The sequence below is a fragment of the Balaenoptera borealis genome, assembly GCF_965194805.1.
Source record: "Balaenoptera borealis genome assembly, chromosome: 6".
NCBI classification, from domain to species: Eukaryota; Metazoa; Chordata; class Mammalia; order Artiodactyla; family Balaenopteridae; genus Balaenoptera; species Balaenoptera borealis.
In genome coordinates, this window is record NC_138863.1 from 33,578,670 (window position 1) to 33,595,649 (window position 16,980).

At 43.9% G+C, this 16,980-nt stretch overlaps 1 protein-coding gene and 1 long non-coding RNA gene across 2 annotated transcripts in view; one reads left to right on the forward strand and one right to left on the reverse strand.

Moving 5' to 3' along the window:
* The window catches only part of LOC309631135, a 96,502-nt gene that overhangs the window by 46,220 nt on the left and 33,302 nt on the right, over positions 1-16,980 (forward strand). The window lies entirely within an intron of this gene.
* The window catches only part of LOC309630904 (cyclin-dependent kinase 15-like), a gene marked incomplete at its 5' end in the record, with an annotated part of 36,908 nt that overhangs the window by 4,725 nt on the left and 15,203 nt on the right, over positions 1-16,980 (reverse strand). The window contains 2 exons of the mRNA XM_082396759.1: positions 8,420-8,559; positions 15,166-15,214. Coding sequence (XP_082252885.1) covers positions 8,420-8,559; positions 15,166-15,214 — 189 coding nt within the window. The remainder of the gene's footprint in view (positions 1-8,419; positions 8,560-15,165; positions 15,215-16,980) is intronic.

The window sequence follows — 16,980 nt, forward strand, 5'->3', positions numbered from 1 at the left end:
TTTTGGGAACGTCCCTCAGGGAGAAGTGTCCTCTTACCTTGGGGACAGTGGCATGAAGATGTCCCTCAAAAGCAACAGCTCAACAGCAATGAGGGAGGCGGGGCAGGGAGGCGGAGAGAGAGAGGGAGAGAGCAAAAAAGAGGGAGGGAGAGAAAGAGACAAAGACAGAGAGAGGGAGAGAGAGAGAGAGAGGAAGAAAAAGAGAGATGGGGGGGTGGGAGGATGTGAGAGAGAGAGAGAGAGAGAGAGAAACATGTGGCAGAACAGTGCTGGGAAAGCAACCAGTTAATCAAAGGGATTTCAATTTGGCCATGGACTGCCCGACTCTCCTTCCCAACTCACAGAAAAAGAAAAAGAAAACAAGAGGAGAAAAAAAAAAAAAAGAAAGAAGGAAAAAAGCAGCCGAGTGGTTCTCCTGCAGCAATCTCACAAATGCAAAACCCTCCATTTGCTGACTCCTCATTAGCTTTCTGAATCTGACAGCATAATTATTGTAGCTGCTTTGCGCTTAGAATAAATAAATACAAAAGTGGGTGTTTAAAAACTTTTTGAGAAGGGAAATTCAGTCATCTAGACAGTCAGTAGGACAAGTTTATTTAAAACTTTGAGATTCTTATGTATTTAGATCATTTCGGAATGAGATAATGAGATAGTTGTCTTTCAGTTTAATTGAGTTCCTAAGCTCCTGGCTGTTGGCTGTCACCGCTTTCAAACTTTGCTTTAACTTTCCTTCCTTTAGAAATCTGATCCTGGTGTCTCCATTTATTCTCCCTGGGCTGATAACCTGGTGAAGTCTCAGCGCACTGGAGTGCAGAAAGTGACTTAATGGGATTGAGGAGCTAAATAACCTTTCACAGGAAACAAGATAATCAAATCTCTTCTACTTGCCTGTAATGGCTGAAAGAGAAAGCACAAGTTGAAAAGAAAGCTTGGAAATTAAACCATCATTTCAAAATGTCTTGTAATTTTCCTTGTCACGTGGTTTTCGCGCTACTCTTGCACATCATCAATCCATCAGCTGGAGTTGCTTAGTGCATTTAATTATTCATAGTGCACACAGCCTCCGTGACTGAGCGGTAATTTTAGCTCATGTGTATGTATATAGGCTTCATATCTTCAAAGCCCAAAGGATCACACAGTACTTTAAATTGAAGTTGCTAACTAACATGGAGTGCACTTAAAACTCTGACTAGGGGCACAGCACACATGCATTTCCGATTAAAGCAGATGATCTTTCCGTTTAAAATTAATTAGTGCCTATTTATCTTTTCCTCTCCCTCCCTCGTCTCATTCTCCCAGGACGGCATTTATGTGAACCCTTGAAATCAGTGAGTTAAAAGCTTTATAAAATAAACATTCTGTCAATCTGGGGTGCAGGAAACTAGTGTTAACCCATTGTGCAGATTGAGAAATTGAGGTTTATGAGGGCCAATAATGCATGTGACGCTGGGGGAAAAAAGAAGAAAACTCAAGTTTTTTAACTCTCAATCCAGAGCTTGAAGTCCCTGTACCATTTGTCTTACTTTATTCCTTTAAACAATAAAGGCAATATAACATCAACATGAAAGAAAACTTTGAAAAAAGGAAAAAAATTACCCACAATTCCCCTCAACTAGAAGAGCATTTTTATTTTTTGTACTCTACCTTCCAGTTTCATTGCTATGCATAAAACATTTTCACAGGTGCATTATAATATGCAATTTTGTATCCTACTTTCTTTTAGCTTGTGTCATAACGCAAACATTTCCATACTACCCCACACTCCTGTGAATTATCATTTTAAATGGTCGTAGTACTATATGCTGAGTCAATATAACAATATTTATCCAATCAGTTCTCTTGTGTTGAATATTTAGAGTTTCTTTTATCTTTTAGAATTTAAAAAAATTATAGACAACACCGCAATGAACATTTTTATGCATCTAGGGTTTGTTTTGTTTTTTTTTTCTTTTCTGTTCAATTGTTCCTTTGGATAATTTCCAGGAACCAAAGTATAGGGATGAATGTTGTTAGCATTTTTATAGCTCCTGATAGGTATGGCAAAATGCTTTGCAAAGGTTGCCCCAACTTACACCACCATCTGCAGAGAATCATTTTACCACAATCTTTCCAGCACTGGGAGTTAGGAGTCATTAAGTTGGGGGGAAAAAATAACTACTTTAACAGTTATTTGTATTTATTTAATCACTAGTTAGACTGCCTATTTATCCCATGTGTTGGTATGTTTTTTTCATTTCCTTTGTGTAAATTGCTATTTTGTGCCTTTACCCAATTTTCCATTGGATCCTGATATTTTTCTTACAAAATTGAATAAGTAATAGTAAGGAAAAAATAATAACCAGCACTGATTAAGAAATCTTAAAACCCAAGGGTGACTGTGTTACAAAAAAAAAAAAAAAAGAAAAAGAAAGAACAAACTAAAACCAGAAGACATTAAGGATTAAGGAAGAGGTCAGGGGCTTGAGTCTTTATTCAACATAAAATTGAGCCCTCTTAATTGTGAGATATTGAACATGTTACCTGGGAACATGTGAAATCTTTCCTGGGAAGGCTTTAAAATAAACATAGAGCACGATGAGAGAATGGAAAGGTCGCAGGGCTGGGAGTCAAGATCTTGGTTCTAATCCTGGTTGTGTTACAGTACTAAATTTCCATGTGATCTTTAGCAAGCAGTGATGAGAAGTGGAAGACAGTGGCTTGGGAGTCTGACTTACAGTCAAATTTTGCCTCTCCCACTTACTAGCTGTATGACTTTGAGCAATTAGCCTCTCTCAGCCCCAGTTTTCTACTATGTAATATGAGGATAATAACTCCAGATTTGACAGTTAGTATCTACATTGAATGAGAATTTATGTAAAACACATAGACACCCAATAAATGGCAGCCACTATTCTTCTTCTCTGGGGGTTAGGGACTCATCTATATGACGAAGACATGGAATAATGAGTCCTAAGATCCTTTTCTTGTCAAAGGGTCTCTAACTCTTTCCTGAAGCATTTATCTTTATTTGGAGATTCTTTCAGTATATGATGCTAACAAATTTAACCAACTTAAGGGCTTGGTAGAGCTGAGGGACTTGGTTTACCCAGACTTTTCCTACCAGTGTAACTCTACGCAACACCTTAAGCCATGTCTCAACCCAACATCTTGTATTCTAATGTATTAGAGTGGGTTGAGGACAGCACTGAGTAGAAGGTGAAGACGTGTGTTATGGAGGACACTTCCTAACTTGCTTCTTAAGTACTGATTAATGGAGGATTTAAAAGGTAGAGTGGTCTGAGTTAGGTTAGAAACTCCTAGAATCAGAATAGGATTGAGAGACCTGGCTCAGAATCTCCCTTCCCTCTTCCCTACGAAACCCAACCTCTGAAACCTGGCCTGTGGAATGACAATATATTCTGGTTAAACTTTGAATAGACTAGACAATAAAAGCAATAAACAGAGTAGATTTGAAATCATTAGCACAAAAAGAGCTAAACTAAGCTTTGCTGGTACATGTTAAAGAATGTTTAAATTGTTGCAAGAAGGCATACAATGATGAGGAGTAAAACCTAGGATGGAATATGAGTCAGGATTGTACTATTATTAAAGAGAAGATACCTTCGGATAATATTAGATGGCATTCAGAGGAGGATGACATTCCTCTCCCTGGATATCCTTCCTCCCCAACCATCCAGACCCCATCATCTTTCAAGACCCACTCACAAAGCCATCCTGGACCCCTACAGCTGGAGTTTAATCTCACCTCCTTTGAACTGCCAGAGCACTTCACACTTGGTCTACGGCCATTTACATACTTGTTTCGTTTCCTTAAGGACTGTAAGCTCTTTGAGGACAGAGTCCATAACTAATTCATTTTTGTATCCCTCAATCTCATATCTAATAGACCCTCAGTAAATCTTCCATGAATGAACTGGAAAATAACTCTCCCAGTATGTTAGAAACCTGAGTCTAGGGTGGGTCCATAGTCTCAGAGATAAGCTAAATAATTGGAATAGGTTCAGAATAGAATAATGAAGCAAAATAGTTAAAAAAGGTAAAACAAACAATCTATATTGGGTATGTTTGGTGGAGGGAGGTCAAAGGAAGTCAGCCTAGAGAAGTGAGCTTTAGAAAGTGATGTCAAGGGATCTTCAAATATATTAAAGGGGTATTATTAAAAGAAGGCCTGAACTTCTTTTATTGGAGCAAAAGAAAAAATTACTCAGATTTTAATGGAGCAATATGAATAAGGCCTGCTGAAGAACTACCAGAGTATAGATACTGGGGTGATGTGACGAAGGGTAGAGGTAAGTGCCATGCCTTCTTCCATCCCTATAGGTACCAAAGTATATGATGACAAGAAGGACTCTGGTAAATTATTTTTACAAAATTACAAAATCAATTGCAAGCTTTTAAGTTGTAGGGGTTTTTTTCTTTTGTTTTTTGTTTTAAGATGCTGAAACCTGTTTTAAAGGAGAAGGGGGATTTAGACCAGGAAGGAATGGGAGAGACTCACGTCTGGGATTTAGAAAGCAAAATGGGACCAACCCACAGAGAGAGACAGCCTTTGATGTCCTGACGATCAAGGACCGTGGCTTAAGGACCAGACTCTTAAATCACGTGGCATTTACTGCCCGAGATAAAAAATACTTTTGGGGATCAGTGTCTGTGGCTCAAAATGGCTAGGTTCCAAAAGCAGTCTTAACTTTCCAAGGGTAACATTTGGAAGGCTCCTTGCAAGAACGGAGTGGAGCCAGTTTCTAGAAGGGGCAGCTTAATGATTTTCTACTCCCCTCACTCTCAAGTCGTTAAGCAGCGTTCCTTTCCCAGAGCCCAAGTTCATGCTGAGGGCAAAGGGAATTAAAGGAAGGAGCTGAACCTGCAGCTAAGATTAGAGAGTTGCCAAGGGCCTAATTTTAGGTCCTAGCTGCCCCAGCTGATGTCCTGCACTGCTGGCTCAGCCGTGAGGCCACAAGTGTGGCCGTAAGCCGATGACTTGAGTGGGTAGAGTGTCTCCCAGGCCATCTGCAAAAGCAATTAGCTTGCTGTTGGGTGTGTTTTGAGAGAGACTACCAATTATTTCTCCTTCAACTAATGTTTCTTCAGGTGTTCAAGAGTCAATAAGGGAAAATGTCAGCGCTTGGCAGAAATTCCCACATGCTTGCCATTCTAGTATTCATGCTTCTCCACTTAAGAATGTGCTCCGAAAGGGAACTAAGCCCAGAATTCCTGGATTTTCGTGGCAAGTGACCCCCCCCCCCTCCGATTTCCTCTGGCCATAAGCTCACTGCCACAAACTAGGGACAGTGTTGTTTGGGATCTCTCGGCTTCGTGAAAACAGACATGGATGGATGAGAGCAACCCTTGCATTTTGTGGGGAATTTCTGTGCCCTGCTTCCGTTGGGATTTAGGCTGTCTTTCCACTCTTCGCACGGTTCCCAGCCTCAGGTTTCATGCTTAAATTGTCTTCGTCAGAGGGCAGACAATAAGAGCTGGCATCTCCCAGATCAAAGGGGAAACAATATATTTTAAAGTGACAACTTTGTTATCCTGCAACCGGAATAAAACCAGAATAATAAAATAATACAAATATTACCCCATAAGTGATTCCATACTGCCACCAGAGAGCAAAATTTCTTGCATAATTATGGCAGGGAAACTCTCTTTACACACCACTCACAAGAGCATGTCTTATTTTTGCACAGTTCTTATGCCTGGGGCAGCCCACCCCTTGGATGGAGACTCTGTGTCCCTGAGGGTCGGTAACTGTGATAACCGGCCGGTTCTTCCTGTCTGCAAAGGAGGCTCTTAATAAAGGCTCATTGCCATGGACAATGAGAAAGTAGGCTGGCACTGCCCGGCCGAGGGAGTGCACCCTTAGAAGACGTGCCCTTGGTGAGGGCCACTGTTCTCAAGGTGCACAAACTGGCCCCAGTGGCTGCTTTCTCTTACTCCATTTTTCTTTCCAATTTTCCTGGTACCTTTGCTTTCCCTGTCTTCTTGTCCACGTCCTATCTGTCGATCTGTCTCTAAACCTATTTCTGCACACCCCCCCCCCACATGCACACGCGCGCACACACACACACACACACACACACACACCCCGATCTGCCCCCCTTCCCCTGTCTGTTGGCGCTGGCCCTTTCATCTTCTCCCTCGGGGATTCGAGATGTCGCTGCAGGAAGTGCTTGTCGGCCGAGGCAACAGCAGCAGAGCCCTGTGGCTTTGACAAACCTCATTTAATTGGGAGGAAGCCAGGAGAATTTGAAAGAACTGAAACATCCACGAAACTCCTTTTATCAGGCATAATTTAAACTCTGCATGGAAAAACCCCTATATGTATAAAGAAAAGTCAACTTCCCTCCTGCCGTGAGCACTCCTTGTCTCCCCGCCAGCACAGGCAGGCTCCTGCAAGATTCCATCTTTTCATTTTTCTAAAAGTGTCAAAGTAGATTTGGGCTCTGTGGCTGGGTGAACAGAGAAGGCATACAGATTGGTCCCTCTCCTGCACCTGCATGTGCACGCACACACGTGCACGCACACACGCATGCACACACACACACAACAGAGTCCCTCTGTTGGTGGCTTTGCTTCAGATGACCAGGATGAATCAAAACCCAGGTTTCTAACAACACATCAGTTTGCACAGTGATTTTCTCCTAATTACTCTTCATCAAGGAAAAGCTGGTGCCCAGAAAACTTTGAAGATCCCCAGTGGTTCTCAGTACACAGAATAATAAATCCTGGAGGAGGGCCCATGGGAGAAGTTTCTTTAAATGGAGAGAGGGAGCGTGAATGTGTATGTGTGTGTGTACACCCCCAGTGTGTATACTTGCGTGAAGTGGTAGCTGGAAGCCCCAAGCCCAAGAGGAGAAAGCTAAGAAGGGGGGATCTAGGGGTTCAGACTGGGAAGAGGGGATTGAGATGGGAGTGGGGGAGCGGATGGGGATAAAGCTCGGGGTGAGGTACCAGGAAGAGAGTAAGAATTGTAGGTCTGGTGGAATGTCCTTTATTCTACCCATATGCCAAGCCACGTCCCTCCCCTCCTTCCAAATTCTACTCCAGAGTCACCTCCAGTCTCATCCATCTTACTTGAGTTATTCTAGTTCCTCCAAAGAATTGCCTTTAGCGCACACATATTCTCTGAACATCTGCAGCTGATTATGCACAGACTTTAGCTGTTTAGATATGATTTGTGCTAATATGTGCATGAGGGTGTCCTGTTTCCTCTTCCTCACTCTCTTTTCCTCCCACTTCATAGGATCCTTGAGGTCAAGGACAAGCCTCTTTTTTCCCTCAAATTTTATAGTACTTAATATGTTCTTGACACTTAATGGCAACTTAATAAATACTGATGACCGACTCTTCCTACAGGGTTAAGTAAGACATTAACCCCAGTTGTATGATTATGGTTATTTTTGGAGATACTAAATGACTCACTTTAATAATAAAATACCTCAAGAAATCCCAAACTAAGAGCTTTGGGCTGATGCAGGACAATGTCCCAGTTACAGTGGAGCTGCGTTCGCAAACCCTGGAGACTTTGGCCAGACCACATGCCTAAGCCTACTGAACGGTAGCTCCCCACCCCATGCCCATCCTCGCCCCATCACACCCCCCAGCCCAGTACCCTCCCCCCAGTCTGAGCCCCTAGACCTTCCTTATTAGCTTCCTTCTCTCTGGCTTAGGACCTCTAAAAACTGTTTTCAGTTGAATGCTGGATGTTTTCAAAGAAACTCCACCTAAGGATAGTCCCCCGCAAACAGCCGGGGCCATGACTGCACTGCCCACAACTTCTGCACAGCCTTTCCTGGCCACGTTCTGAGAAACATGAGGAGCACTCCAGCCACATGATCTCTCAGCAGTTTTCAGATTTGGAGGATGACCTCAGGCCCAGGCAGCAAAGCTGATTTCAGGGTAACTTGTGCTTCCCGTGGGCGTCCAGCCTGGGAGGACGCTCCCCTCTCCCCATGCCCCACCCCGTACTTCCTTGGGCAGCATCAGATTACCAATCAAGACAGGCCCGGCTCTCCTCTCCTGATATATCCATGTCACCTATCATCTTACTCTACGGAAAGAGAAAAGGGGGTTGTTAGAAACTTTGCTTTTGCTTCTCCTGGCAGATGCTAGTGAAAGCAAACTCAGAGGCAACTTTCATCTCATCCAGTTCCTAAGAGTAAGTGAGTACATGGGAAATGTTTGGATCATTACAAGGAGGTCTGTGTCATCTCAACCCTCAACTTTTGAGTTTTAGAAAATCGCAAAAAAAAACTCAGGCAAGATTTGAACCCATCTTGCTTCTCCCAGCTCTAAGCTCACTTCTGGTTGCAAATTCTATAATTCTCCAGTGCACTGAGAAAATACTTAGACACTGAGACTTATATGTGTACATGTACACACCACACACACACACACACACACACACTCCCTTGCTCACCATCAGGAAGTTGGTGCAGTTGAGCAGGCAGGGCCCTGAAATAATTGTGAACCAGTGCTTCCTGGGCAGAGACACGGTCTCTTGGAAAGCCTTTCAGCATTTGGGAGGCCAGGTCTTCAGCTTCCGGAGCCCTGCCTAACCTGGAAAAGTAAGAGAGAAAAAGAGTTTCTCCAGAGGCCTCACTTCTGAAAAATCAAGGGGGAAAGAAGAAAAGTAAAGAAAAGGAGATGGCTAGAAGAGTTTCAAATAGAATTTTCCTGGGACTAGTAAAGTTGATGGCAAGTTGAAACTCTTACCTGTCCTGTTACTAAGATGAAGGGAAATTTTCAGCATTGCCACCATTCAGCCCCCACCCCCGCCCCCTCCACTGTGGCTCTGGGTACCAGGTGTACATAAAGGACCTGGAATTGTAATAATAGAAACAGAAATATATAATTAAGGATTCTTCTTTGAGGGACACAGCGGCCTCTAGCAAGCAGAAAAGCCCAGATGGAAATATGTTCCAAGGGTGGCAAGCACAGAATCCTGGGAGGGGAAGAGGGAAAGACGAGACTCTGGAGGGTGAAACTTGGGTGGAAAAAACCCTTATTTACAGTGTTTCTGAAGTTCAGCTCCCAGGGTTTGTCTCTAAGAAGCTCTATTGGTTTCCCCTGAGATACAGCATAGGCAAGAAAGATAATTAAATACCGAAATTACAGTAAGGACAAATCCTCAAGTTGACCTTATGTTGAATTATAAATTTGGAGTTGAGCAAATCCATTAGCTGAGCAACTACTATGTAGGCGGTTGGATCTGGGAGATGCAGGGAAGCTGTCTTCTGGCAGCTTAATCTCGCAGAGGAGTCAGACACTAATCGAATGGTCATACAGATGCATAAGCACAACTGGGAAGAAAAAGGTCCAGACTTGGGAGGTGGTCAGGGAGAACTTTCCTGAGGAAGCAGCATTTGAGCTGAGAGCTGAAGACCTGGGGCAGGGGAGGGGCAGGCGTTGCAGACCCCCAGGGTGGGAGGGAGAAGAGTGATTTTAAAGAAAGGAAGAAAGGCCAGTTTGCTGGCCTGGGACAAAGAGGAGAGGGGCCTGATATGAAGCCAGGGAGGGTGGCAAGGGGCTGACCCTGCAGGCCCTGTGGGTCTTCCATGCTTCCTATTTACTTACAGTGGCTGAAAGTCTTTGCTAATCTAGTGCCAGTCATTTAAGTACACCCATCTCTAGAGCCCACAGATAGGTTTACAGGTGGAAAGCACAAGACAGAAAACTGTGCTGATCCCGAGAGACAGTTAACTGCCGGACTGATGCCTGACATTCAGAATTCAGTTGCCTGGTCATGCAACTCCCCAATTAAGCAAAAACAGGTGGGCTTCCTTAATGTTGAATGTACATACCAACCTGAAGCGACAAACAGATACCCTTTCCCTCCCCAGGTGCCATGATGCAGTGATGCAGGAAGCCCTGGCCCAGAGTTGGAATTTGCCTGATTTTTGCATAAGATTTGCATAAAAAACTTTCAGGTATCTGACTCCCATGACATAAAACTGTTTCTGCAAACAGATAACTAACTCTACCCTCAAACTCAAGAGTAAATGCTTCACAGACTTAAGATAGAGAAGAAATCTGCAAATCCCCGGTCCTTGCAAATTTCCAGGCCAGCTGGAAGAGAAGGAAACCAGGGGTGGAGGCCTGCTTAGTAGTTTGTGGCCTGAAGTGCTGGCGGGTCTTTTCTCCATCTAGGGTGCCCTGCCCAGGCGCAGATTTTCAGGGCCAATGAAATAGGAGTCCAGAGTGCGGAAGCTGGTTCAAATCAGCAGAACCCAGGACCAGTCTGGAAGGAGGCTCAGGGAAAATCTCGTGAAAAAGATTTTAGCCAGTCCGTTTTCACTATCGGGTGGTGGAGTGGGACGCGTGCCGAAATTAGGGCCTGAAACCTCTCTGAACTTCCGGGGGTGGGCGGGCGGACAGGTGGTTATGGGGGGGGGAGGGGAGGGGAGCGATGCATCCACCTCCACACTGCACCGCAGTCAGAGATGTGTTTCCTCTGCACACTCCCACCCAGCTTGCTCCTAACAACTGAATTGTTACAGAACTGCTCTGGAGAAGGGGCTTAGGAGCTGCGATCTGATTGGGCAAGGAAGACTAGGGGACTTGTTCCGATCCCGTGTTAGCTCGGGCGTACATACTGGTTTTATTGAGACTGTATCTAGGTGGGGTGGCGGCGAAGCCAGGAAAGGCTGATGGAGCTTACGGGGCTTGTGGGGACACATAGAAGCAGAGCAGGCCACTTCCGGCGGACAAATGAAAGAAAGGAGGGTAGGAACCGGTCAGTAATATGGGGACTTCTTCTTGAGGACTTTCCTCTTCAACTAACCAACCTTCCCCTGACCCCACCCCACCCCCCGGCCCCCGCCCTTCCCATGAGGTTGTGTCAAAGCTTTTAGTGGCGTTGGGACTTATTTCAATCTCATGGCCTCCAAACTGTGACCGCCACCACCTACTTCTTTCTGCTCCTCAGCTGCCAGAGGCGGAGTACACACATGAAGGCTTTTCCTCGGGTGAGACAATTTCACATTGGTCTTCCCTGTATAAACCAAATACGTGCCCTCCTGACTACAAGCCTTTACTAGTAGCATAGTAAAGGCTTATAGTAGGACCACCTGATCTGGACAAGCATCCTAAGAATCTCCACCTTGCTATGATCTCTTATTTGGGAGCTGAGAAAAGAGCCCTAGGGATACAGATGTTGCGTCTTTGGGCACAAATGTTAATTTACCTCCATGTTTGTATAATTCTGCTTCTTTCTGCCATCTATAGTCTTGTTTACTATCCATTGCCTTTATTGGCACATTTCTACAATTTTCCACCTCCTCTAACTCCTACCCGAACAATTCTTCACTGGTTACAACCCCTGCTTTGGAAATGAAAGTTGACATGAAAAGCGAACATCGCAAAATTAATTTGCCTACTAGCACATTTCCATATAGGCTAAATGTTAATAGATATTATTTGTTAGGCTTGTGATATTAGCTATGGAACATGCCAGGAGTACCTTGCAAAGTTAAGAGAACCTACCACCCAATTAATGAGAGTCTGTTAACAAAGACAAAGAATTCTCTGGTGAACCTCTCCTACTAGCAACATTTCCAGAAGTGAGAAGTGTTCCATTGCCAAAATAATACGTTTGTTGTAGAACACTTAGAAAATGCAGAGAGAGAAAACTGAAGCTATCTCATCACTCTGAGATAACCCTTTTCACTCAAAGATAATCACCATTGCTTTAGTGTTTATTTATTCTTTAGTCCTTTACTTTTATACAGATATATTTTTTGTTTTACAAAAAAATGGGATCATACTCTACATGCTGTTCAACCTACTTTTTGCACTTGACTGTCTTGATCATCTTCCCAGGACTTTGAATAGCCTTCTGGGACATAGTTTTAATGACTGCAGAGCATTTCACTATGTAGCTATACCATAGACCACATAGCCAAACGTTTATTGAAGTCGTTTCCTTTCTTGTTGGGGTGTAAGGGGCTATTATTAAAATCATGCTGTGACAAATATCCTCAAAGAGAAATCTTTGTGTACTTGTGCAATAATGTCCTTAGTATAAATTCTGGAAAGTGAAATTCCCAGGTTGAAGGATACTATACAACATGTTAAATTTTTTGATTATCAGCTAGTTGTCCCAATTTCCATTTCCACCAGCAGTCCAGGAGAGCTCCTGTCTGTGTGTGCAAAGAAAACAAATTCATTCCAGCCAACCTGAATTGCCACGGGCCCCACTGCTCATGACAGTGGTAAAAAGGATTATAATTGTAAATCAATCCTGAAAGATGTGCTGGGTGCGAGGACATCCACATTTAATTTTAGAAGTCCAGAATAGAAACATGAACAATAAGAAAAAGTCACTCAACATATCTGGAATCTGGTGGCTGTCAGGGGCCTAAGGCAACGGCCTTGATTTTTCTGCACAGCCTGGCTCTGAGTATAAAACTCTCCCACTGCCATTGCTGCCAGCAGGTTGATGGGGGAAGGGCTTTATCTGTTTGCAGCACAAGGCTGGTCACGGTGAGTTCAGCTGGGTTCTTTGTTGTTTTCCCCTAGATCCATAGAAAGAGAAAAAGGGCAGGGATAGAGCGGTCACTTTCTTTTTTCCAATTTTTCAATTTGTTTTTATTTTGAAGTGATTTTAAGTTTACAGAAGAGTTTCAGGAGTAATAGTTATATGTTTCACTAGCTTCCCCTAATGTTAACATTTTAGATAATCATAGTAAAATTATCAAAACTAAGTAGTTAATAGGCACAATATTATTAACTAAACAGCAGACTTTATTCAAATATCAAATACTGGGTTTTTTCGATGGTGACCTTTTTGTTGTTGTTGTTTCAGGAGAGTGGGTACTTTTTTAGTGCTGTCAGTTTAGGATGTGGTAAAGCAGATACCCCCAATAAGAAATATCTCCAACACTAGAGAGAAACAGCATCAGAGAAGCTGTCCTATAATTTCCTAATCAGTCTAACGAGTGAGTGTGCACTTAACTAGGCCCATGTTAATCGCAATCCCATCAAACCCCAGACAAGGCCTCGAGGTGCATTTCCAGTCCGCTCACAGCTCCTCTGCAGAAATATTGTAAAAAAGCCAGTGACAACAAGGCTGCTCTTTATTCATCACACTTGCAACTTGACTCAACTGACAAAGCCACAGAGACCTGGGTACCAGATGAAGCCCAGCCCTACCGCTCACTTAGGTTGATGACTTTGGCCAAGTTACTGAACTTCTTTGAGCTTCAGTTTCCTTCTCTTTGAAATGGGAATGAGATTTGTGAGGCATAAGTGAAATAACATGTGCAGCCCCCTACTAGGCACACAGCAAGCATCCCACCTAACCTTAGTCCCCTTTTAATGACAAAGCCCTTCTCAGAGCCAAGAGTTTTCTCATGTGATAACTTAGGCCAGTGCTATCTAATAGAACTTTCTGTGCTGATGGAAATATCCTATTTCTGCCCCGTCCCATATGGTAGCCACTACTCACATGTGGCTATTGAGCCCTTCAAATGTGGCTACTGAAACTGAGCAACTAAATTTTTTTTAATTGAAGTATAGTTGATTTACAATATTGTGTTTGTTTCAGGTGTACAGCGTAGTGATTCAGTGTTGGGGGTTTTCTTTTGCAGATTATATTCCATTATAGGTTATTACAAGATATTGGATATAATTCCCTGTGCTATACAGTAAATCCTTGGAGTAACTGAATTTCAAATTTAATTTTAAATAATGTAAATTGAAATAGTCACATGTAGTTAGCGGCTATGGTATGAGACAGCACATCTCTAGACATTACTCCTTGCTTTGAGAATCTGAGCAAAGAGAAGCCAGGAGTCTGAGCTAAGGCAGAGGTATTGCTGGGAACGAGGCAGTGGGCCGGGGTGTTGCCTATGGTCAGAAAAGCCAGCGGGATATTCAGCAACTCCACGTCCTGCTCAGCCTAGAAGGAAGGGCTGGCTGGGCGGCTGCAGGCGCTTTCTCCTGCCGTGCGACAGTGACAACAGCGGCAGTGCAGGGTAGTAAGGCGGTCTGCAGGTTTGGAGTTACCGTTTATTTTGGAAGCCAGTGGTGAAATGGAAGAAAGCCACAGGGCAGCATGAAAATCCAAATCCCTCTAGTTAGGGGTTAGGGAGCCTGACTACGCGGGCAAGAGGAAGTTTGCACGTCTTGCATGAAATGATAAAACAGCAGTTCCCTGGAACCTGTCTCCAAAACAACGGGGAGTTTCAGGTGATACAGTGTGTTTGAAAATAAGAGTGCAGCGTGCGGACGCCCTGGGGAGAATCGTCCCTCCCAAAAAAAGATCCTTTGCTAGTCCATAGTTCTGTGTTCCGACCTATTTCACTCTTTGTGCTCTGATATCCACTCTCCGTGGAGGCTTTTTAAAGTACATGAACAGTAAGTATGGGAAAAAAATCAAACAAACGTTGGTTGGGTTAAACCCTACCGCATTTTCAGGGAAGAACAACGTTCAAACGTTCACTGAGGGTCTCCTTCTCTTCTCCCCACCTGCAGGAGGGTGTTTTTCTTTGACATTTGAGCCCCTTTCCCCTGTCTCTGATGTTTTCCTCACTGCCCTGTTTGCCTCCTCACTGAAGCAAAAAGAACAGAGCCTCGGCTAATTACTCTCAGATCAAATAATACTGGTTATTGTAATTGGTCATTGTCCGAAAACACTGAGTTCTTAGCTCTGAGGTTGCCTGGCACGGCTTAGTTAGCTAACTATTCCGGGAATGTCTCTATTATCTGTTTTACTTTGCAAAAGAAACCGGGGACTTGTTGAAAGCTGGTAATAAAAGTCTGCCCTGGTCCAAGCCGAGGCTGCGTAGAGAGGGCCTGGGAAAGCGTGGCCTCCATGAATCACGTTGCCCCCCAACAGCTGCTCAGTGACGTCATTTGGTTTCTCTGTGTCGGAGAATAATAAACCCACTAGGTCTTCTTACAGGCCAACGCTCCCTCGTTCTCAGGGCCTCGGGCAGGGTTGAGGGGCACAAAACAATTTTAATGACCAAACTCACGGGAAGTAAAATGGTTCACAGAGAAAAACTAACAGACTCACAGGTGGCTGCCTGTCCGAGAGGCGTCTTCCTGGGGCTGAGGGCCCCCAGATCGAGGCGCTCAGGGGCTGGGTGTTCATCAGGTTGAGGCCCAGGGAAATGTCCCTTCAACCCTGCTGAGAGATAAGCTTTCCAAGGCGGTACTCACCAGTTGCAGACATTCTGAAGGCTCTGAGGCTTAGGCAGTGGGAACCATTCTGGAAAGCATACACAGACACATTAAAAGACAAAAACAACCCTAAAATCCTGTTGTTAAAAATATTATTAAAATTCTAGGGACTTCCCTGCTGGCGCAGTGGTTGAGAATCTGCCTGCCGATGCAGGGGACACGGGTTCGAGCCCTGGTCTGGGAAGATCCCACATGCCGCGGAGCAACTAGGCCCATGAGCCACAACTACTGAGCCTGCGCGTCTGGAGCCTGTGCTCCGCAACAAAAGAGGCCGCGACAGTGAGAGGCCCGCGCACCAAGATGAAGAGTGGCCCCCGCTCGCGGCAACTAGAGAAAGCCCTCGCACAGAAACGAAGACCCAACACACCCAAAAATAAATAAATAAATAAATAAATAAATTTATTAAAAAAAAAATTCTAAATGCTCTTCTTGGCTTGGGGTAACAGGGAATTCAGTTATCAGGTAGGCAAACTAAATGAGTTTAAGTTTAAATGGAAGGTCACTATTCTGGGTTGAATTGTGTCCTTCTCCCGAATTCATATGTCAAAGTCCTAGGCCCAAGTACCTCAGAATTTGACCTTATTTGGACACAGGGTCGTTGCAGATATAATTAGTTAAGATGAGGTCATTAGGGTGGACCTTAATTTAATATGACCAGGGTCCGAATAAAAAAGGAAATTTTGGACATAGAGACGGACATGTATAGGGGAAGACAAAGATGATGTGAAGAGACAGAAGGAGAAGACAGCCATCTACAAGCCAAGGAGAGAGGCCTGAACAAATCCTTCCCTCAAGAGCCCTCAGAAGGAACCAATCCTGCCAACACCTCAAGTTCAGATCTAGCCTCCAGAAGCGTGAGACGATAAATTTCCGTGACTTAAGCCACCCAGTTTCTGGTACTTTGTTACAGCATCCCTAGCAAACTAAAATAATACAGTCACAATATTTAATGTCTGCTGTGTGCAGAACATGTGCCGAGTGCTGGGAGAATACAAAAGTAATCACGAGAAGCTTCCCCACTCTTACAGAGCTTACAATTCATTTGAGAGAACAAAACATGCGTGCCCCGCCCCCCTCCAAGAAAACTCATGTGACAAATGAGGGGGCAAAGTCTTAAAAACTCAGAAGTGGTTAAAAAATAACGGGACTAATTTTACATGTCACTTACAGTAAAGGTGGAAGTGAATCCTGGCTTGAATAATCCAAAATGGATGATAATAAGATTTGTAATTTTCTTTGGAGCACTCTTTACAACATTTACATGTGGATACATGTGTTTCTATTTTTTTTTTTTTTTTTGATATTGACAGTATTTAACCCAAAATAAAACCACTATAAAAGGAGACAATTTCGGGCTTCCCTGGTGGCGCAGTGGTTGAGAATCTGCCTGCCAATGCAGGGGACACGGGTTCAAGCCCTGGTCTGGGAAGATCCCACATGCCACGGAGCAACTGGGCCCGTGAGCCACAATTACTGAGCCTGCGCGTCTGGAGCCTGTGCTCCGCAACAAGAGAGGCCGCGATGGTGAGAGGCCCGCGCACCGCGATGAAGAGTGGTCCCCACTTGCCACAACTAGAGAAAGCCCTCGCACAGAAACGAAGACTCAACACAGTCATAAATAAATAAATAAATAAAAGAACGTGAATTTCTTAAAAAAAAAAAATGGAGACAATTTCTTATTCATTCAAGAAATACTAATTAAATGCTTACTCTATGTAAGGGTGCTAAAAGGGGCTGCAAGGATGTAAGCTTATGCTGCTTATCAAATCCTTCTATTTCCGACTCCAAATTCAG